The 24309-nt window shown below is 34.7% G+C and overlaps 1 protein-coding gene across 5 annotated transcripts in view; it reads left to right on the plus strand.

Annotated features, from left to right (window-relative positions):
• MKLN1 (muskelin 1) overlaps positions 1-24309 on the plus strand; it is a 311196-nt gene that overhangs the window by 171851 nt on the left and 115036 nt on the right. For all 5 annotated transcript variants that reach the window (XM_087430799.1, XM_004430757.3, XM_004430756.3 and 2 more), the window contains one exon: positions 20131-20200. In XM_087430799.1, the coding sequence (XP_087286925.1) occupies positions 20131-20200 (70 nt within the window). The remainder of the gene's footprint in view (positions 1-20130; positions 20201-24309) is intronic.

Here is a 24309-nt window from a genome sequence, read left to right on the forward strand (position 1 = left end):
CAAAGCCCCAGTAGATAGTTGTATGTCATAGCTGCACATCCTTCTAGTTGCTGTATGTGGGACGCAGCCTCAGCATGGCTGGAGAAGCGGTGTGTCGGTGTGCGCCCGGGATCCGAACCCGGGCCGCCAGTAGCAGAGCGCGTGCACTTAACCGCTAAGCCACGGGGCTGACCCAGGAACATATTTTTTTAAGAGAAAAAAATATCTTGGATTCGTATGCTATTTCTGGTTCAAATTTGATATATGGGATTGTAACTTCTGTGATTTTACAATTCTGTTTTTTTTTTTATTGCGGTAACATTGGTTTATAATATTTTTTTCTTAGGCCATTTTTACTTTGCTGAATCTTTCAGTCCATGAACACGATATGTCTTTCCTTTTATTTAGATGGTCTTCGATTTCTTTGGTCAGCATTTTGTAATTTTTAGGATAGAGATCCTCCTGTACATGTTTTATTATATTTATTCCATTTCCTTTGAAGCAATTGTAAATGGTTTTCTGTTTTTAATTTTAAGTTCCACTTGTTCGTTGTTAGTATATAGAAATGAAAGTGACTGTTATGTGTTGGTCTTGTATCCTGTGACATTGCTGAACTCACTGGTTCTAGGAGGTTTTTTGTTTTTTGGGTTTTTTTTTTTGTAAATTCCTTGGGATTTTCTGTGTAGATAGATCATGTCATCTGGAAATAGGGACAGTTTCATTTTTCCTTTCTGAAAGTTGTGTTTTTATTTAGTTGAGTGTGTCAGGTTTTACTTCTATTTTTTTTCTGGATTTTGAATTATATTTAGGGGATGTATTCTCAGTGCCAAGTTGTAAAGGATTTACATGTGTTTTCTTTTAGTACTTGTATGGTTTTTTTTGGTGAGGAAGATTAGCCCTGAGCTAACATCTGTTGCCAATCCTCCTCTTTTTGCTGAGGAAGATTGACCCTGGGCTGGCATCACTGCCCATCTTCCTCTACTTTATATATGGGATGCCTACCACAGCATGGCTTGATAAGTGGTGTATAGGTCCACGCCTGGGATCCAAACCTGCCAACCTCAGGCCGCTGAAGCAGAGTGAGCAAATTTAACCACTATGCCACTGGGCCGGCCTCTGTACTTGTATGTTTTTATGTTTTATATTTAGTTTTCTGATCCATTTGGAATTTAGGCTCATATACAGTCTGAGGTACAAATCTAATCATGTTGTTTCTAAATGGCTATCTGGTTGTTTCAACGTCATTTATTATAAATTTCACATTACCCCCCCCGCCCTGATTTGTGATCCTTGATCATTTATTAAATTTTATAAATTTATTTTGACATTTTCTGTTTTGTTCCCAAATGTCTATTCATATATAAATCCCTCGCTATTTTAATCATAGAGACTTTATAATATGCATTAACGTGTGGTAGAATCTAGTTCTGCCTCATTGCTCTTTGTTCTTTTTCAGGGTTTTGGGGCTGTTTTTTTTTCCCATCTGTATTATCTATGTGAATGATATCTACTTGTGTCTAGTTTCAGGAAAAAACTTGTTCTTATTTTTGAAGTATAATAAAATTTATAAATTAATGTGGAGAGAATTGACATCTTCATGATGATGAGTCTATGTGGGGACATGGTGTGCCTTTTTCAGGATTACTTATGTGCCTGTCAGGATTGTTTTAAAGTTTTCCTCATAGGTTTTGCACATTTCTAAGTTTCTGCCTAATTTTTTAAAAATTTTGTTGCTATTGTAAATGGGGTCTTTTCTACCATTGTATCTTCTAACTGCATTTTGCTTTCATGTTTACAGGCTCCGATTTCTGTGTTTTAACTTGATACATTTTTTTCAAACTAAATTCTCCTCTTTGTAGTATTTTTTCCCATTGATTCTTTGGCGTTTTCTAGATGTGTAATCTTATCATCCACAAACAGGTAATTTTTCGTTTTCCTTGCTAATGTGTATACTGTAATTGCTTTCTCTCTCCTTTTTATTAAATTATTGGCTGTTTTTTTAAAGCAGTTTTAGATTTACAGAAATACTGAGCAGATAGTACAGAGAGTTCCCATATACTCCCCAATATTTTCTCCTATTATTAACTTATTATATTAGTATGATATATTTTTTGCAGTTAATGAACCAACATTGATACATTCTTATTAACTATAATCTATAGTTTATTCAGATTTCCTTAGTTTTTACATAATGTCCTTTTTCTGTTCTGGGATCTCATTCGGGATAACGCATTACATTTAACTGTCATGTCTCCTAGGCTATTGTTGGCTGTGACAATTTCTCAGACTTTGTTTTTGATGATTTTGACAGTTTAAGGAGTACTGGTCAGGTATATTGTAGAGTGCTCCTCTCTTGGAATTTGTGTGTTTTTTTTTCTTCTCATGATTAAGACAGCGGTTATGGGATTTGGGTAGGAAGATGAGGCAGGTAAAGTGCCATTTTCGTCACATTATGTCAAGGGTACATACTATTAGCATGATTTTTTCTGTTGATGTTGACCTTTGCTCAGTGATCACCTGGCTGAGGTGGTGTTTGTCAGGTTTCTCCACTGTAAAGTTACTCCTTTTCCTTCTTTCCACATTGCACTCTTTGGAAGGAAGTTATTATGTGCAGCCCACACATAGAGCTCATACACAGAGTGGGGAATTATACTCTCTTCCTTTAAGATGGAATATGTACATAATTTATTCAGAGTTCTTTTGCATGGGAGTTTTGTCTCTTCCCCCATTTATTAACTTATTCAATAATTTATGTCAGTTTGGACTCATGGACACTTATTTTATTCTTTGGTTTGTTTCATTGCTCAAATTGTTTCAGCTTTGGCTGTTGGAAGCTGTTTCATTTGGCTTCTGTGCCCCTTTGACATAACCCCCATCAATGGATTTTTTTTTTTAAGTACGTCTTTACTTTCTGGTACTACAAGATGCTCCAGACTCATCTTGTATATTTCCTGCCCCACTCCTCCATGGAGCTCTGGTTCTTCTTTTTGGCATCAGAAACCAGATCTGCGTGTTAGGTATGCTCCTTGCTTCTGGGGTGTTGTTTGTTTCAGTACCTCTCAGCTGACAAAGCAAAGAAATATATGTATGTATAGTAACCTCTGTATATAGACATGTCTATAAATATTTCTGTATATAACCATCTGTATCTATATTAAGTTAAACATGAGTTCCTACTGATGTCTCATACTCTGTTACCACATGGATAATTCTAGGCTCCTCCCTTTGCTAATCCGTAAATTTGCACTCCAATAGTGAGAAACTTGGCTCTAACCATTTGGCAAGCATTTACTTAATTGTTCAATTCCAGTATACATGTATAGTAGTATTAGAATTGTTAATCTGTACCTTGTAGGACTCAACATTATCACCTAGAGTACAGTACTCATGTACAATTCCTTTTGCCTTTAGTCTTACATACTCCATTCATTTACATAGTTACTTAGGTCCCCGTTGCCTTCTGTGGGATCAGTGGGATTGTTTCATACATTTGTCATACGGTTAGATTCTCTTCTCACAGTTTGCATTCTTTCCCCAAAGCCTCTAACTTCCTAAATGTTTTTTTTCTTCAATTTGCATGCATTAAGTTTTACTCTTTGTGTTCTAAATATAAGTTCCATAGGTTTTGACAAATGCATAATGTTATATATCCACCATTACGGAACCATACGGAATAGTTTCACTACTGTAAAAAACCTCTGTGCTTCACCTGTTCATCCCCTCCCTTCTCCCCTTGAATCCTTGGCAAACACTGATCATTTTGCTGTTTTGTCTTTTCCAGATTGTCATATAATTTTTTCATTTAACAACATTGAAGATTCCTCTGTGTCTTGTCTTTTTTCTTTTTTTTATTGAAGTAACATTGGTCTATAGCAGTATATAAATTTCAGGTGCACATTATTATATTTTGACTTCTATATAAACTACATCGTGTTCACCACCAAAAGTCTAGTTGCCACCTGTCACTGTACAAATGTGTCCCTTTACTCCTTTTGCTCTCCTCCCACCCCTTTCCCATCTGCTAACCACCAGTCTATTCTCTGTATCTATGTGTGTGTTTGTTGTTGTTGTTGATCTTCTACACATGAGTGAAATTATTTGGTATTAGGCTTTCTCTGGCTTATTTTGCTTAGCATAATACCCTCAGGGTCCATCCACGCTGTTGCATATGGCAAGATTTCATCTTTTTTATGGCTAATATTCCATTGTGTGTGTGTATGTATGTGAGTAAGTATGTGTATATGCATATATTTATCTCACATCATCTTTATCCGTTCTTTCGTAGGTGGGCACTCAGGTTGTTTCCAAGTCTTGGCTATTGTGAATAATGCTGCAATGAACATATGGGTGCATATATCTTTTCAAATTAGTGTTTTCATTTTCTTTGGATAAATACCCAGAAGTAGAATAGCTGGGTCATATGGTAGTTCTATTTTTAATTTTTTGAGGAATCTCCATACCGTTTTCCATAGTGGCTGCACCAGTTTACATTCCCAGCAGTGTACGAGGATTCCCTTTTCTCCACATCCTACCCAACACTTGTTATGTCTTGTCTTTTTAATAATAGCCATTCTGACAGTTGTGAGGTGATATCTCATTGTGGTTTTGATTTGCATTTCCCTAATCATTAGTGACGTTGAACATCTTTTCATGTGCCTGTTGGTCATCTGTGTATCTTCTTTGGAAAAATGTCTGTTCAGAGCCTCTGCTCATTTTTAATTGGGTTGTTTGTTTTTTTGTTGTTGAGTTGTATGAGTTCTTTTTATATTTTAGGTATTAACCCCTTATTGGGTGTGTGATTTGCAAATATCTTCTCCCAGTTGATAGGTTGTCTTTTCATTTTGCTGATGGTTTCTTTTGTCATGCTTTTCATGGCTTGATGGGTCATTTCATTTTATCTCTGAATAATATTCCATTATATCCATATACCACTGTTTGTTTGTCTATTCCCCTGTTGAAGGACATATTGATTGCTTTCAGTTTTTGGCAGTTATGAGTTTCTCCCTTTGGGGAAAAGGGAATCCTCGTACACTGCTGGAAATGTAAACTGGTGTAGTCACAATGGAAAACAGTATGGAGATTCCTCAAAAAATTAAAACTGGAACTACCATATGATCCAGCTATTCTACTTCTGGGTATTTATCCAAAGAAAAAGGTGTTACAAACATTCATGTGAAGGTTTTGGTTCGGACATAAGTTTTCAACTCAATTGAGTAAATAACCTAGGAGTGTAATTGCTGGATCGTATGGTAAGATTATGTTTAGCTTTGTAAGAAACTGCAAAATTGTCTTTCAAAGTCACTATACTGTTTGGCATTTCCACCAGCAATGAATGAGTTCCTGTTGCTTTGCATCCTCAATTCTATTTGCTACTGTCAGATTTTTGGGTTTAACCATTCTAATAGGTGTGTAGTGGTATCTCATTGCTGTTTCAATTTGCAGTTCTCTAATGACATATGATGTTGGGCATCTTTTCACATGTTTATTTTCCATCTATATATCTTCTTAGATGGGGTATCTGTTCACATCTTTTGTCCGTTTTTAAATTGGGTTGTTTTCTTATTGTTGTTTTAAGAATTCTTTGTATATTTTGGACACAGGCCTTTATCATATATGTGTTTTGCAAATATTTTCTCACTGTCTGTGACTTGCTGTTTATTTCTCTTAACAGTGTCTTTTGCAGAGCAGAAGTTTTTAATTTTAATAAAGTCCAACTTATCAATTTTTTCTTTCATGAATTGTACTTTTGGTTTTATGTTTAAAAAGTGATTGTCAAACCCAAGTCACCTAGATTTTCTCCTGTCTATTTTCTAGGAGTTTTATAGTTTAGTGTTTTACATTTAGGTCTGAGATCCATTTTGAGTTAATTTTTGTGAAAGGTGTAAGAACTTCATTTTTTTTTACCATGTGGATACCCAGTTGTTGTAGCACCTTTGTTGCAAGGATTATCTTATCTCCACTGAATTGCCTTTGCTCTTTTGTCAAAGATAATTTGACTATTTCTTTGGGTCTATTTCTGGACTCTATATTCTGTTCCATTGATCTGTGTGTCTTTTACCATTGCCACACCGTCTTGATTACTGTAGCTCTTACTAAGTCTCGAAGGTAATGTCAGTCGTCCAACTTGGTGCTTCTTCAGTATTGTGTTGCCTATTCTGGATCTTTTGTCTTTTCCTATAAACTTTAGAATCAGTTTGTCGATACCCACAAAATAGCTTGCTGGGATTTGTTTGGGATTGGGTTGGATGTATAGATTAAATTGGGAAGAACTGGTATCTTAACAATATTGAGCCCTATATCCATGAACGTGGAATATTTCTCCATTATTTAAGATTTTCTTTGATTTCTTTTATTAGAGGTTGTAATTTTCCTTATATAGTTCCTGTACATATTGTGTTAGACTTCATTTTTTTAAATGATAATATAAATGGTATTGTGTTTTTTCTTTCAAATTTCAATTATTCATTGCTGGTATATAGGAAAGCAGTTGACTTTTGTGTATTAACCTTATGCCCTGCAGTCTTGCTATAATTGTTTATTAGTTCCAGGAGTTTTTTGTTGATTCTTCGGGATTTTCTATATAGATAATCGTGTCATCTGTGAATAATGCCAGTTTTATTTCTTTCTTTTCAATCTGTGTACCTTCTATTTCTTTTTGTAGTCTGATTGCATTAGCTGGAACTTCCAGTATGATGTTGAATAGGAGTACTTTGTTTCTGATATTAGGGGGACAGCATCTCCTTTCTCACCATTGTGTTAGCTGTCGGTGTTTTGTAGATGTTCTTTATCAATTTGAGGGAGGTCTTCTCTACTTCTAGTTTGCTGAGATTTTTAATCATGAATAGGTGTTGGATTTTGCGAAATACTTTTTCTGCATCTGTTGGTATTGTATTTCATTAATAGATTTTTGAACATTGAACTAGTCTTGCATAAGTGGAATAAATCCCATTTGATTGTGGTTATTTTTATATATTGTTAGATTTGATTTGCTAATATTTTGTTGAGAGAATTTTTGCATCTATATTCATAAGAGATGTTGGGCTGGAGTTATTCTTTCTTGTATGTCTTTATCTGGTTTTGGTATTTGAGTAATGCTGACCTCATAGAAAGAGTTAGGAAGTTTTCCTCTGCTTTTAGTTTCCAGAAGAAATTGTGGAGAATCGGTATCATTGTTTTCTTTAAATGTTTGGTAGAATTCACCAGTGAAACCATCTTGGCCTGGTGCTTTCTTTTTGGAGGATTATTAATTATTGTTTCAATTTCATTAGTAGTTATTGGCCCATTCAGAAGATCTGTTTCTCCTTGAGTGTTGGTAGTTTGTGTCTTTAAAGGAATTGGTCCATTTCATCTCTTACAATTTTGCGGAAATAGAGTTGTTTATAATATTTATTTTGTTAACCTTTCAATATCCAACTGTTCAGTAGTGATGAGCCCTCTTTCATCTTTCCTTTCTGATATTAGTAATTTGTATCTTTTCTGTTTTTGTTTTTTAGTGCATAGCTAGAAGTTTGTCAATTTTATTGATCTTTTAAAACAGCCTACTTTTGGTTTCATTGATTTTCTCTTTTTGTTTCCTGTTTTCAGTTTCATTGATTTTTGCTTTTTTATTATTTATTTTCTCTACTTTATGCTTAAATTCCTCTTCTTTCTCTCGTTTCCTGAAGTGGAAGCTTAGGTGATTGATTTTAGATCTTTCTTCTTTTCTTTTCCTTTTTTTTTTTTTTTGTGAGGGAGACCAGCCCTGAGCTAGCATCCATGCTAATCCTCCTCTTTTTGCTGAGGAAGACCGGCTCTGAGCTAACATCTATTATCAATCCTCCTCCTTTTTTAATTCCCCAAAGCCCCAGTAGATAGTTGTATGTCATAGTTGCACATCCTTCTAGTTGCTGTATGTGGGATGCGGCCTCAGCATGGCTGGAGAAGCGGTGCGTCGGTATGCGCCCGGGATCCAAACCCCGGGCCACCAGTAGCGGAGCGCACGCGTTTAACCGCTAAGCCACCAGGCCGGCCCTCTTCTTTTCTAATATGTGCATTCAGTGCTATAAGTTTCCTTCTCATCTTTGCTTTGGCTACGTGATACAAATTTTGATATGTTTTCATTTGAGAAAGTTTTGATTTTCATTTAGTTAATATATTTTAAAATTTGCATTGAGACTTGACCTTGTATTATTTAGAAGTTTGTTGTTTATTTCAAATATTTTGGGATTTTCCACCTACCTTTCTGTTACTGATTTCTAGTTTAATTCCATTGTGGTCTGAAAGCATATTTTGTGTGATTTTTCTATTCTTTTACGTTTATTAACATGTGTTTTATGGTCTGTCTTGATGAATATTTCTGTGTGAGGTTGAGAAGAATGTGTATTCTGCTGTGTCGGATAAAATATTCTATAAATGTTAATTAGATCCAGTTGATTGATGGTGCTCTTCAATTCCACTGTATCCTCACTGAGTTTCTGCCTTCTGGATCTGTCAGTTACTGATAACAGGGATGTTGATGTCTTCTATTATAATAGTGGATTTATCTGTTTCTTCTTGCAGTTCTGTCAATTTTTCCCTCAAGTGTTTTGACACTCTTTTTTTGGATGTGGGCACATTGAAGAGTGTTACGTCTTGTTGGAAAATTGACACTTTTTTCATTATGTAATGCCCTTTCTTATCCCTGATGATTTTCCCTGTTCTTAAGTCTTTTGCCTGATATTAATATCACTACTCTAGCTTTCTTTTGAAAGCATGGTATATCTTTCTCTATTTCTTTACTTTTCATCTATCTGTGTCTTTATATTTATGGTGGGTTTCTTGTAGATAACATATTTGGGTCTTGTTTTTTTGTCTGCTCTGACGGTCTCTGTATTCCAATTAGTTTATTTAGACCATTCATATTTAAATTGATTATTGATACAGTTGGGTTGATATCTGCCATATTTGTAACTATTTTCTATTCATTGCACTTGTTCTTTGGTTCTTTTCTTATTTTCTTCTGTTTTTCTGCCTTTTCTGATGAACTTCTTTGAAATGAACATTCAATATGATTTTGTTTTCTCTCTTAGCATATCAATTATACTTCTTTTAAACATGTTTTTTGTGGTTGTCTCAGAGTTTTCAATATACATTTACCCTTAATTAATACATTTACACTACATTTAATCCTTCTCTGGCCCTCTTTATGTAGATCCAAATTTCTGACCTATATCACCTTCCTTCAAACGACTTCTTTTAACATTTATGCAAGGCAGATCTATTGGTGACAGATTTCCTCAGTTTTTGTTTTAGGAAGTGTTTATTTTTCTTTCACTTTTGAAGGATAATTTCACTAGATACAGAATTTTAGGTTGGTGATTTTCTTCTTTCAACACTCTTAAGTATTTCATTCTACTCTTGTTGGTTGTATGATTTCTGGTGAGAAGTCTGAAGTAATTCTTATTTTTGTTCTTGTATAGGTAAGGAGTTTTTCCCACTGCTTTTCCTTCAAGATTTTCTCTTTTTCTTTATTTTTCTGCAGTTTGAATATGGTAATACCGTTGTGTAGATTTTTTGGTATTTATCCTGCCTGGTTTTCTCTGAGCTTCCTGGTCTGTGGTTTGGTGTCGTTAATTTTGGAAAATTTCCCGTCATTATTACTACAAATACTTCTGCTCCTTATTCTCTTTTTTCTTTTTCTGTTATTGCAATTATGTATATGTTATAACTTTTGTAATTTTTTTTCATAGTTATCTTTTTCTTAAAAAAATTTTTTTTTCTCTTTCAGTTTGGGAACTTTCTGCTGATATATCTGCAAACTCAGTGATTCTTTCCTCGGTACATTACCCATCTGTCTTACATGTCTGCTTTTTCCATTAGTTCCCTTAGGATATTAATCATAGTTATTTTAAGATTCTTATCTGATAATGCCAAAATCTGAGTCATATTTGAATTTGGTTCTGATGCTTGCTTTGTCTCTTCAGACTGTGTTTTTTCTTGCCTTTTAGGATACTTTTCAGTTCTTTGTTGGAAGCCAGCTAAGATCTATTGAGTAATAGGAACTGAGGTAATTAGGCTTTTTAGTTTGAGGTTTTATGTTCGTCAGGTTAGAAGTTGGGCTGTTTAATGTTTGATGTAGCCCTAGACGCCAGAGACTTCATTTTCCTTTACCTTGGTTTTTCTCTCCCCTGTTTTTTTTGGGGGGAGGGGGAGATTTCCCTAAGAACTTCTTCTTAAATAGAGTTTGTATCTTGTAGCTCTCTCAGTGGTGATCTGCTGTTATTATACATTACCCCTGTTGTGGTGGTTAGGTGTGAGGGAGGGGAAGCATTCCCTAATCTTATGATTAAATCCCAGAATTTGCTGGGTCTGAGGCTGTGGACTCTTACTTTCCAAAATGTTTCTTAGCTTTTTTTTTCTCCTCTTATGTGAGAAAGGAGGGCTCAAGGGGGCTGGAGTTGGCTAATTGCCCTTCCCCAGATAGGATAAGGCTCTGGTAAAATAGTTGCCTTTATTTATTTATTTTTTTTTAAAGATTTTATTTATTTTATTTTTTTCCCCCAAAGCCCCAGTAGATAGTTGTATGTCATAGCTGCACATCCTTCTAGTTGCTGTATGTGGGACTCGGCCTCAGGATGGACGGAGAAGTGGTGCCTCGATGCGCACCCGGGATCCGAACCCGGGCCACCAGCATTGCAGCGCACGCACTTAACCACCAAGCTACAGGGCCGGCCCAAATAGTTGCCTTTAGAAGCCTAGCTTTTGTTGTGAAGAACACTCTGGGTTGTTAACTGATCTAGAAATTTTTTAAAAAAGTTGTGTTAAGGCCGTTTATGTTTATTGATATGTTTGATCTCAATTGTACTCTAATGTTATGTGGCGTATTTTACACATGTGCACACATATACCACTATGTCATATTTTTTCTTTGGTCTTTTTCTTATTAAACTAAGTTTCTTTTGGCATTTAGGATGATTTGTGATTATGTTTTTTGTTTCTTTTTGTTGTTGTTATTCCCTTCAATCAAGTCTCTTTAATGTAATACTCTTAAGTCTTTCTGAAGAAGTTAGCTAGGAATCTCTTCTTTTCTTCCTTCCCTCTCTCCCAGCATCTAATTTTAAGTGATCTTTTCCTTCTAGGAGTTAATATCTGTGAGGCAGTTAATAAGTCTGTTCTGACTTCCACTTATTCTTTTCCTTCTTCTCCCATTTTTTGATAGATCTATCCTTTCTACATTGTTGCAGAACATATTTACATACTGTTATATCATCCTTATCTTCATGGTTAGTTTTAGCTCTGTAGTTAAGTGTCTTTAGTTCATATGACCAGATTTTATCCTGAAGTTCTTTAAGTCGTTTCTTGGATACATATTGTTTGTTGTATAGTAGATTTCTCAGGAAGGGCTCAAGACACTTTTACATGTTGTTATCTATGCCTCTAAACTTGAAGGACAGTTTGACTATATATAAAATCCTAGGCCTACATTTTTTTGTGCTTGAGTATCTTAAAATTTTCGTTTCATTGTATTTGGGTATAAAACATAGCTATTATGAAGTTTTTTGACACTACAATTTTCTTTTTCTTTTAAGTGACTTGGTCATTTTACCTGCATGCTCAAATAACTTAAAAAAAGAAAAAAGTCTTTGATAGTTTGTACTAAGAATAGTCTGGGTTGAATTTCCCTAATATACCATGTATCCTTTATAAGTGTAGATTCAGGTCTTATTTTAGGAAGATTTGCTTGCAGCACAGTTTGAAATACCTATCTGATTCCAGTTATATATTTATTGGATCACATACTTACTGTTGCTCTCTTTCGTATCAGTTTCATTATTTTCACTCACTTTCTAATCTGTTTTTTCTGTACTGGGCTTTTTTGAGCTTTAAGTGAAATAGAGACATATAACTTGGAAAAAGTTAACACTGTGTTCCATATTTCAGTTGCCCATGTGTTTCACTATAAATTTTTCTAGTCCTAATAGAAGGATTTAATTACTCATAGCCTGGCCTTTGTAGTCTGTGTCTAACAGACTTAATTTAGCTCATTTTTATTACCTTCAGTTTTTGTCCTGCATTGGTAGGAATGAAAATGTACATTTTGAAATTAAATTAACCTTGATGAAAATAGGAAGCCATTTTACTCCTCAACCCATCTCCCTTATCAGTTCTTCTTGACCAGTTCTGTTAGTTATTATTTGCATTTAGCATTTTAAATATATTTTAGAATGGCAGATATTTAACTTAACCCTAGTAGATTAATCTTTATTATTTGAATCATATAGTTTCTATACTGAATTGTGTATAGAATACACTTCTATAACTTTTTTTCTTTGCTTGTCATTTGTTTTTCCAGACAATAGTAAAATGTTAAAATTAGTCATGGAGTACCTAGAAGGGTGTTGTGGTCACATTCTTTTGGTTGCCAAAAACAGAGCCTCTAGGCAACTGGGATTAAAAAGCCATCAATTTCTATTCTCTATTGTTCCCTGGAGTCTCTTCTATTTTATATCTGCTACATTCCTATCTTACTACTGACTGGCTATTCTTTCTTTTGAATCTCTTATTCTTACTCTGCGTATTATTTGTTTCATTGGTTCTGTTAACTTATACATTTTTTTGTCTTTATAATTTTATTTTCATACGGGGCCATCCCATCTCCTGTCATAGGTCACTAGCCAGCCTAGATCAGCTGTCACTGAGGTAGTTGTAAGGGAAACTCACAGGTACAAAACACCACTGCCTGTGATTGCTCTTTCAGCGGAGGCTGTGGCTGGAATATTTCCCCTTTTAGAAACCAGATAGTGAACTGGTATCATGATTGAAATACGTAGTATGAGAAGTTAATGTCTGTTGTTTAGTCCTGAGAGTTAGAAGAAGGAAAAGCTATACCAGTAGTGATGGTAGGTTTTATAGGTTTTTGGGAAATATACAAGGAAGGATAATAAACATGTTTTATAGAATGCTACCATAGTGGCTGTTACTGTTGATGAAGGGCTGATGTTAATAGTCACTGCCCTAAACTAGATTCTCATTTGCCTTAGCAGGAGAGTGGAAATGGATTGAGCAAAGGAACATCTGGGAGGGAGAATTAAAAACAATCTACCGTTGACATTAAGTTTTAGGAGATGATGTGTCACTTAAAAATTTTAAGAGGCAATAAGACTTTATTAGTTGCTTCTTTGTCTCCTCCCATGTCTTTAAAAACAAGGAAAAGTTGAGCCTGATTCGATCATCTGATGATAATGTAGTCAGTTTGCCATAAACATGGAAAGTTTGTTATCATCTGAACCATTGTATTTTTAGAGTAATTTACTGTTTATATAAATAATGTTTATTATAAAAATCTGAACAATATGACAAATATAAGAAAATAAGTAAAATCCCTTAATGGTACTTATGCTTCATTTTAGGCTTATATTTGTGCTTATTCTCTATAATTTGATGTAAATTAGATCATACCATATAAGCTTTTTAATTTAATTGTATACAAGTATATATAAATAATAGTTTGGTTTTTTTTCCCCACAATAGTATCATACATGCTTCTTTATATCTTACGTTGCAGAAATCCTTCAAGTTAGCTGGCTTACATCTGAAGTATTCTTTATTATGGCAGTATAATGTTTGATGATATATATGTTCTGTAATTTATTTAATCATTTCCCTGCTACTACAAAAAATGCTACATTAAACAGACTCATATATCCTTATGTACTGATGATTTTATTTTTATGAGATAGATTCTGAGAGTGCTAGGTGAAAGAATCTGTACATTTAAAATTGTAATAAGTGCTACAAATTGACTTTCCATAAAGGTCGGGGTAATGGAAATGTCTGCCTTTTCTTCCTGATTTCCTGATAAGTTGGGATTTAATTTTATCAGTTTGATAGGTGAAAAAGGATATCTTGTGTTAATTTGTTTTCCCCGACACAAACAATACACAAGGATTTAGAGAAATTTTTGTTGTTGTTGTTTACTGGCCATTTTAATGACTCTTCAGTGACATGCATTCTGCTTATTTTCCATTTTGTTGTTCATCTTATTCTCAATTTGAAACAATATTTTGCAGGTTTTAGATATGAATACTTTATTAGTCATATGAGTTGCAAGCATTTTTTCCTAAACTATTGCTTGTTTCCTTTCTTTATGATTTTTTTGTTTTGTTTTGTTTTGGTGAGGAAGATTGTCCCTGAGGTAACATCTGTGCCAGTCTTCCTCTATTTTGTGTGTGGGAAGCTGCCACAGCATGGCTTGATGAGCGATGTGTAGGTCTGCACCTGAATCTGAAACCAAGAACCCCAGGCCGCAGAAGCGGAGTGTGCGATCTTAACCACGAAGCCACCGTGCCAGCCCCTTTTATGATGTTTTTTACAATACAAAATTTAAAAGTTTTTTATAACCAAATAGCTATTTTTTCTTTAACAGCTTCTGTGTTTCTTGGCAAAAAGATCTAGATCTCTCCAACACTTTCAGTTGTAAATATGGGTCCCTAAATTTTTTTCCAATGATTATTATGTATGTATGTATGTTTAAATCTTTAATTGGGATTAATTTTGTTTATGACATTAGGTAGGGGTTAATTTATTTTCTTCTGATGGATATTCAGTTGTATAAGCATCATTTAAATATGAACTATCATTTCCCACTGAAATAAAATATCTCCCTAATCAAATATTAAATTTCCATCCACCCTGGGCTCAATTTCTCGGTTTTTGTTTCTCTGAGCCATTGGTCTGTTCCAATCCCAATTCCCACTGTCCTTAATTTTAGAGTATTTGAAGTGTTTTAAAAACTGATAAAATGATCTCTCACTGTTCTCTTTTTTTTTTTTTAATTTTCTTGGCTCTTTTTGTACATTTGTTTTTCTATAAAAGCTGTTTTGTATTGTGTACTCGTTAGGTAAAGCTTCCCATACCTTAAATAGTGGGCAATCTGGCAGTTTTTGTCTTGTGGCTTTTGGAGTACCATTTCCTATGTTAGTTCTCTGTGGGTCACCAAGAGACACCTCTCAGCCACCAGTTGTCTTCAGCTAAGAGGGCAAGTACATTCTCATCTTCAGGGGTAAAGAGAACCAACTCTACCAGGTTAGCTCTTCTGAAGCTCTTTTTGGGCCAGGGAGACTAGCAGTTTGTCCTAGGAATGCTCATGCAGTTGATGCCTTTCCCTTGGGGAAGGAGGTTCTCATATTTTTTTTAGGGCCAGGCTTTTGTCATGATTCTTAAAATTCTGATTCTGGCCTCTGTCACCTACTGGGCTTGGGAGAGGTACTTAGTAGTTGACCTAGTTTTGGGACTGGAGCTCATCAGGAATATCTTCAAGCTTCCATCTTTCCTAACCCCCTTAGGCTAACCTTACTCTGTGTCCAGTCTGTATTTTATTTCTCTTTTATTTTTATTTCAAATTAGCATAAGCTTTAAGTTACAGGTAATAAATAAGGATTAATACGATAGGCTTTGGTGGATTCACTTTAATTTTTTTCTTTTTAGTGCTATTTATTTGTTCATATTATTATCAAATATTTATGAAGCACTTTCTATGTGGCAGCAGTTAGGCTTGGAGTTAGGCACGTGAGGATGAATACCACCCAGTGCCTGTCTTCTCAGCAGCATTTTACATAATTTTTCACTTCTTCTTAAAATACTTTCTTCTTCACTTGGTATTCACACTTGCTAGGATTTCATTTTCTTCATCTTTAGCCCTTCTCATTCTCCTTTGCTCAATCTTTCTCTTCTGGACCCCCTAAATGATGGACACCCCCCCCCCCCCCAGCTTGATCAGTCATTCAGCTTCTCTTCTCGAGATCCATTTCATTCCCTAAGTCATTTCACTTAGTGTCATGGCTTTAAATATTTTAGCATTGATATGTTGATGTCTATAAAGATAATATATTTTTTTCAGCCTTGGCATGTCCTTTGAATTTCAACCTCATATATCCAACTGCTAAATCTCCAATGGGCTGTTGAATAGGCATTTCAAAATTCACAAGACCACAACATATTATAACTGTTTGGCCCCTTTGACTTTGCATTTAGTGGTCCGTCTGCTCTTTTTCAGATTATGACACGGTAGCTCCCTCACGTCGTACAGGTCTGTTTCTCTCCTACTTTGCTTTATTTTTCTTCGTAGTACCGCTATTCCTTGCCACCACCTTGACGTTATATAGATGTTTATTTATTAATTTTCCAGGTGCTGAGAGATGTTAATATCCTCCTATTTTTATCAGTTTCTTCTCATTTCTTCTCATATTTCTTTACTCATATTCTCAAAAGCTTTATTTTTGCTTCTGTTTAATTCATTAAGACTCAAAAATTATATTATCATTGTGGCTTGAACTCGGTCTAGTTATTGTTTTCACTCAGTTAATACTTTTTTCTTTAAATTTCCCCTGGTTTTACAAAGATTGCGTCTGCCTTATATAACTTTTATCTATCAAGAGTCACTTGTTATTGTGTGTGTGCCTTCATGTAGATGGTTATGTTTCTACCCAATCCAAAGGATATTCTACTATGTTATTTTAGGCCATTTATAAATATGGCTGTAATAGATGCTTGGTGTTGATATTGTCATTTTACTTTAAATTTTCTGTTTTTAATGTTTTCTGCTTTTATTTAGTTTTTATTTTCTGCTTTTTGCTGTATGGTTTTTTTTGTTGTTGATATTCTGCTCAAATAATTTAGAAGGTATGTGGTATGTTTTTATTTTAATCTTGCTTAATTCTAAACTTTAAATAGTCTTCTTATATCTCTTTTTTCTTTTTATCAATTTCAGAAACATTATTCTTAGGAGCTATGAAAGATGATGGAATTAGCTCACTTACATGTTATCTGATCTTCCCCTCCCCAAATTCATTATACTTTGTGATTTTTGTAGTCCCAATTTATTATAGTTGTAATATATTAGGTTTTCTTTAACGGTTTATAACATTCATGTCAGAGTGATTTTTTTAAAAATGCTAGTTTTTTAGCTTTGGCTTTTAATTGTACTGCAATCTTTTTATACAGAATTCTTATCTTTATCCTGTGTTTTGTAATTCATTCTTTAAAAAAAGGCACACCTTTTTTTCTAAGTATGAAAGCAATGTGTTAATTTTAGAAAATTTGAAAAGTACAAAAATGTACAAAGAAGGAAAGACGTCACTATAATCTCACCATTGAGAGCTACATTAACAATTTAGTATATATTCTTTGTCTTTTCTCCCCACACATGAATATTATTATTATTTACAACAGTTGGTTCATCATATATATACTGTAAACTACTTTGTCCTTCCACTTACTGTGTAGTGAACATTTTCCAACGACAGTGAAGTCAGGCTATAGAATACATCATGGTTACATAGTATTCAGTAACAGGTCATAATTTGTTTAACGAATCCCCTATTTTTGGACAATTAGGTTGTTTATAGTTTGCTATTATAAATGTGCTGTGATGAATGTGGGTGATTTACATCCCCTAGATTATTTTTTAGGTTAAGTTCCAAGAAGTAGAATAATTCTGAGGCTGTGTAGTGTGGTGATTAAGAGTGTTGGCTTTGGAGTCAGATTGCCTAAGGTTCAAATCCTTACTTTTTAGTTGTGTATTTTTAGGCAAATTAATTTATCTCTCTCAGTTTCTTAATCTGTACATTGAAGATAACAGTTTATATATGGAAAGCTCTTAGAACAGTGTCTGGAATGTCATAAAAGCTCAGAAATGTTAGATGCTACCATTGTCATTGTTGTCATCATCATCATTTTTTTTTTTTTTTTTTGGTGAGGAAGATTGGCCCTGAGCTAACATCTGCCAATCCTCCTCTTTTTGCTGAGGAAGACTGGCCCTGGGCTAACATCCATACCCATCTTCCTCCACTTTATATGGGACGCCTGCCACAGCATGGCCTGACAAGCGGTGCGTCGGTGCGTGCCGAGGATCCGAACCAGCGAACCCCGGGCCACCACAGCAGAGCGTGCACTTAACCGCTTGCACCATCGGGCTGGCCCCAGTCATCATCATTTTTATTTAATATGCACATTTGAAATGTTTTTGATATGTATTATATTAAAATTCTCTCTTGAAGAGTTGTATCACTTTGCATTTCTCCAGCAACATATGAGAATGCCATTTTACTAGCTCTGGCCAACAACTGAGGTTATGCTTAAAATGTGTTTTTTTTTGAGGGTGTGGGCCCAATTTTTTAGGGATAAAATATATCTTTGTTTTAATCTCCAATTTTTGGTTATTATTGATTTTGAATGTTTGGGTTTTGTCCATTTTCGTATGGGGTGTTTATGTTTAGGTGTTCTTTAAATATTCACATTTTAATTTATCTTTTGTGTTTTACATTGCCTATATTTTTCTAGTTGGTTGTTTGCCTTTTAATTTTTTTGAAGTCATTTTATATATTAATGTTTTACCTTTGTGAGATGTGTATGTAAAGGCAATTCTTTTCCTTATCGTTCTGCTTTTTAAAAAAAATTCATTCACACATCTATTTGACATTTATTAAGTACTTTCTCTGTGCCAGGTATAGATGTAACTTTTTAAAAATATTCTTCTTATTTTGAATGATTTTAGATTTACAGAAAAGTTACAGAGATAGTACAGAGTTCCCATATGCCCCTCACCTAGTTTCTCCTATTGCTAATGTCTTACATTACCCTGGTACATTTGTCACAACTAAGATACCAACCTTGATACATTATTATTACTTAAACTCCACATTTTATTTGGATTTCACTAGTTTTCCCATTAATGTCCTCTTTCTGATTCAGGATCCCATCCAAGATACCATCACTTTTAGTTGTCATGGCTCCTTACTCTCCTCTGGTCTGTGACAATTTTTCAGTCTTTTCTTGTTTTTCATTCTATTGAGAGTTTTGAGGAGTACTGATCATGTTTTTTGTTGAATGTTCCTCAATTTGAGTTTGTCTCATATTTTTCTTATGGTTAAACTGGGGCTTTTTATATTATTATGGACTCATGGATATTTGTTTTATACTTTGGGTTATAATCTAATATTACATTATTTTGTTTAAATTATTTCAGCTTTGGCCATTCAATTCTTTCATTCTTTCATGTTGGCTCCTCTGTCCCTTTGACATGTCCCTGTTCTTTTGTGGTTTTTTTGAGCACTACAAGATGGTCCAGGTTTATCTTTTGAATTGCCTGCCCTAACCCTAGAATCAGCCACTTCCCCAAGAATCCCTGTTCCCTTTTATTGAACTATGGTATGTAGAAACCAAGCTCTGGGTGCTGGGTGTGCTCACTGGTACTGGAGTGTCACTGCTTCTAGTCCCTGTTAGTGAACAAAGCTAGGAATACTATTTGTGTGTGTGTGTGAATGCACACACACTTATCTATAATTACTTCTGAATCTATTTATCTGTGTCTATATTAAGCTAAACATGAATTTGTACTGATGGCTCTGGCTCTCATTCAGTACCACTGAGTTCATTCTAACCTCCTTCCCCTTGTTTTTCTATAACTTCCCACTCCAAATTGAGAAGCTTGGCTCCCACCATTTACCGTCCGTTTACTTATTTGTTCAACCTCAGTATACATGTAAAGTGTTTTAGAATTAACCCGTATCCATGTGAAGAACAACTTTACCAAATAAAGTACAGGATTTATGTATGGTTTCATTTATCTTTACGCTTACAGTTTCCAGTGAAAGCACCATCTTCCAAAGTTACTTGTGTCTGTTCCTTTTTTCACCCACAATTGTGCTTTTGATGCTGGGTTTAAAAGACCATGTTGATCCAAAGATTGATTATATACATATACTATATATATTTATGTATGTATTATATATAATGTTATATAAAACACATGTGTAATATACATATATATAATATATAACAATATAATATAATTGTATGTAATATGTATATTTGGTATTTTATTTTATTATAGGTATTTTATTGCTTTGTTTTTACCTAAAATTTACAATTCATTTGGTCACTTGGTATGAAGTAGAGCTATATTTTTCTTGCTTTTCTCAATTGTTTGAAATGCTACCTTTATCATATTTTAAAATCTTATATGTACTACATGTTTTCTGTGTTTTTTATTCTGTTTCATTTTCTCTTCTTGTTCAAGTTCCAGACATTATATAACTTTATAATTTCAGCATCTGATAGATTATCCCTCTTTTTGTGTATTCATGTTCACGTATTCTTAAATTAATTGTTATAATTTCCTTTTCTCTATTTCAGGAACATTTTAGTGGATAAACCAAATGACCAATCTTCAAGGTGGTCTTCAGAGAGCAACTATCCTCCCCAGGTAAGATTATGTGTAGCTCCTGATACCATTTAGAAGTCAAAATTTAAATAGGCACTTAATTGATATCAGTTACCTGGAATCCATTAATAGTTTATTCAGTCTTTGAAATTGTGAGGTAAATTTTTATTTCTTCTTTTTTTGTTTGTTTAAATTTTGGAAGAATTTTTATTTCATAGGCAAATGCAGTGTTGGATTTGATGAAACATAGACTTTTTACTTCTGTCTACCAGAACATTTAAAATCTAATTTGTATTTTTTCTGGATTACTAATGATGCAGAAGTAAGTGTTTTAATACCTTTTGAGGAAAATGTTAACTAAAAAGAACAAGTTAAGGTGCTGTTACTGTTCTGAGCAGTAACTTATCTGAGTACTGATCTGAGCAGAGGTTGTGACTTCTGCACTTTTATTCAAGTCATTCTGTAAATGTTTAAGGAAATGTTAGTAAATTGAACTTTGACTCAGTGACTCAATGACTGCCTTTTAGGGAAAATAAACTTAGTATATTTTGTTATTTTACTAAAGTAATATATTTAGTTGACATCAGGACCAGGAGCTAAAATCTTTCCTTGACGAGTGGTGTCTGAGGTCATCTGAATTTAAAAATAATCCTTCTTTCAATTATACACTTTCAGCCTTAACACTTATTATGTCCATATCCTTGAGAAAATTAATGCTCTGATGGGTAGAGCAGGTGGGTACAGAAAACTTACTTTATTTTTTATTCTAGTGTAGTTCTTGGCAACCTGGTCTCTGTACTTATTTTTCCTTTTATATTGGTTTCTTACTATTTGCATACCCTTTTGGATCACCTGGTGTTTAAATGTTTCATTGCAAAATATACATCCAAAGAATATACATTCACAACTTATATGTACAGTAGTTCCCCCTAATCCATGGTTTTGCTTTCCATGGTTTCAGTTACCCATGGTCATCTGCAGTCCAAAAATATTAAATGGAAAATTCCAGAAGTAAATAATTCATAAGTTTTAAATTGTTTGCCATTCTGAGTAGCTTGATGAAATCTCGCACCATCCCGCCCAGGATGTGAATCATCCGTTTGTCCAGCATATCCACACTGTGTATGCTACTGCCCATTAGTTACTTAGTAGCCCTCTCAGTTTTCAGATTGACTGTTGCAGTATCGCAGTGCTTGTGTTCAAGTAACCCTCATTTCACTTAATAATGGCCTGAAAGTGCAAGAGTAGTGATGCTGGCAATTCAGATATGCCAAAGAGAAGCTGTAAAGTGCTTCCTTTAAGTGAAAAAGTGAAAGTTCTTGACTTAATAAGGAAAGAAAAAAAATTGTATGCTGTGGTTGCTAAGATCTATGATAAGAACAAATCTATCTGTGAATTGTGAAGAAGGAAAAAGAAATATGTGCTAGTTTTGCTGTTGCACCATGAGTATGTATGTATAGGAAAAAAACATACTATATATAGGGTTCAGTACTATCTATGGTTTCAGGCATCCACTGGGGGATCTTTTGCTATTATGAACAGGGTGCTATGATCATTCTTGTATGTTGTCTCCTAAAACACATGTACAAGAGTTTCTTTAGGGTATATACCTTGGAATATAATTGCTGGATCATAGGGTATGTGTATGTTCAACTGTAATGCAAAACTGTTTTACAAAATGGCTGTATAATTTATACTCTCACTGGCAGTGTATGAAAGTTGCTGTGCATTGTATTCATTCTCCTTATCACTTCTATGGTTGATTTTTAGATTTTGCCAGTCTGGTGGATCTTTCATTGTAACTCACAGAGTTAGGTTCCAGTGAACCTCTGGTCACAACATTTTTGTCAACCAGTCAATATATAATCTTGCTTTATGTGTGTTTCTGTTTAAAGACACCTTATTTTATATATGTTGTGTATTCATTAGCATTGAACTCATAGCCGGTAGTACTATAACTCATGCCTAGCACACATATTTTCTCCATAAGGCACAGGGCCTTCTTGCATTTAGAAACACTAAACAGCATTCAGCACTATGCGTGGGGACTGTTTTAGACAGCAAAATCACCAATAGTAAGCACAGAAATATTAAAAAAGTGCCACCAAATAGACCATGAAAAGGATACTTGTTTATAATCTGAGAGCTAAAACAAGAAGGCCTAGTGTCCCTTGTTTCACCTCAGCTGAGAGAGTGTGCATCAGGCAATTCAAATTTTTTGCTGCTCTGTACGTGTCTGGGAATGACTGAGAAAGTGCTGTGAGTATTGATTTTAGTGTTAAAAATAAATTTTATTAAGTAGTCGAATTTGCAAATATGGAATCCATGAATAATGAGGAGCGACTCTACTGTAACTAACAATTCATTTACCATGTCTTAAAACAGGTCTGGGAATCAGAAAGAAAGGAAAAGAAGACTCTGAAAAATCAAAATCATTGTGGTGAAATTTTAGGGCCTGAGGGCCTTTCCTAGAATCTACTTTTGATATAATGTTATATCTATTTGGTTAATTATTTCTTCAGGTTTCAACAACTGGAAGCAACTTTGTGCATGGTGGGGCATAGCTGTAAAAGATAGGCACATTAACAGCAAGCTGACAACTGACAAAGTGTCATGAGGGAGAAGACAGGAAAGTTTAAGTAACAAATAGAAAAACAAAAGTATAACATTTAGGGGGTTTTAGTGTAAGGGTAGATAATACTGTATATTTCAACAGCCTCTAGGATAATGTTGTCTAATAAACTTTCTGCAGTGATGAAAATAATTCTATAATCTGCACTGTATGATATGGTAGCTGCTAGCCACAGCTGACTATTGAGCACTTGAAAGGAAGCTAGTCTAACTGAGGAATGCAATTTTAATTTTTTAAATTTATTTATTTATTTATTTTCCCCCAAAGCCCCAGTAGATAGTTGTATGTCATAGCTGCACATCCGTCTAGTTGCTGTCTGTGTGACGCGGCCTCAGCATGGCTGGAGAAGCGGTGCGTTGGTGCGCGCCCGGGATCCGAACCTGGGCCGCTGGCAGCGGAGCACGCGCACTTAACCGCTAAGCCACGGGGCCGGCCCTGCAATTTTAAATTTTACGTAATTTTAATTAATTTAGGTTAAATAGCCCCAGGTGGCTAGTGGCTATGTATTAGACTCCACAAGTCTAAGGTGTCACTGTTGTTAGGATATACTGTTTGATGCTCACAGTGCTTGACTCTGTCCGTAAGAAATTTTAATTATTTTTAGTATATGCAGTTTAAGCAGATAAGGAAGTTAATGGTACAGTTTATCTAGAGAGGGGTGGAAATCAAACTCGAAGCCTCACAGCTACTTCTTTCCTTTCCTGGAATGAGGAAGGACTATATATGTATGCATGGGTGCTAGGATGTATGATGTGTTTTGAGAATGGCACCCCAGAGTTAATGAACCCTAAACACCCCTCTCTAAAACTCATGTTGGGGTATGAGTAGGGTAGGTAGAAATACAAATATTTTTCTTTTAATGTATATCTATTATTTATTCAAATGACTACTAGATTGTCAGGACATAAATACTTATTAAGTTGTTTGGACCTGACTACTTAATGAATGGAACTGTTAATATTTCTTTTGGCCTTGGATGCTGTATTAGTCATCTATTGCTCTGTAACAAATTACCCCAAAACTTATCAGTTAAAAACAACAAGCATTTGTTATTTCACACTGTTACTGAGGGTTAGGAATCAGAGAGTGGCTTAGCTGGGTGGTTCTGGCTCAGGAAATAAAAAGAATACCTAGCGGCTGGCCCGGTGGCATAGTTGTTAAGTTTGCACACTCTGCTTCTGTGGCCCAGGGTTTGCAGGTCGGATCCCTGGTGTGGACCTATGCAGCACTCATCAAGCCATGCTGTGGTGGCATCCCATATATAATATAGAGGAAGAGGGGCACAGATGTTAGCTCAGGGCCAATCATCCTCAAGAACAACAGCAAAAAAGAATATCTAGGGGAATGCTAGAATATATTTTTCATAGACTGTTGTCAGCCATTTAAATAAAATGAACTTGCTTCATACCAGTTGACTTGGAGGGGTTTCCACTGTAAAAAGAGAAAAGTAAGATGCAGAGAAGCATCTACAATAAGATCCTACTATTGTTACCTGAATAGTGACTCTCCCTCCCTCACC

Source organism: Ceratotherium simum, chromosome 1 (genome assembly GCF_057802395.1).
Source record: "Ceratotherium simum simum isolate JZ-2026a chromosome 1, ASM5780239v1, whole genome shotgun sequence".
NCBI lineage: Eukaryota > Metazoa > Chordata > Mammalia > Perissodactyla > Rhinocerotidae > Ceratotherium > Ceratotherium simum.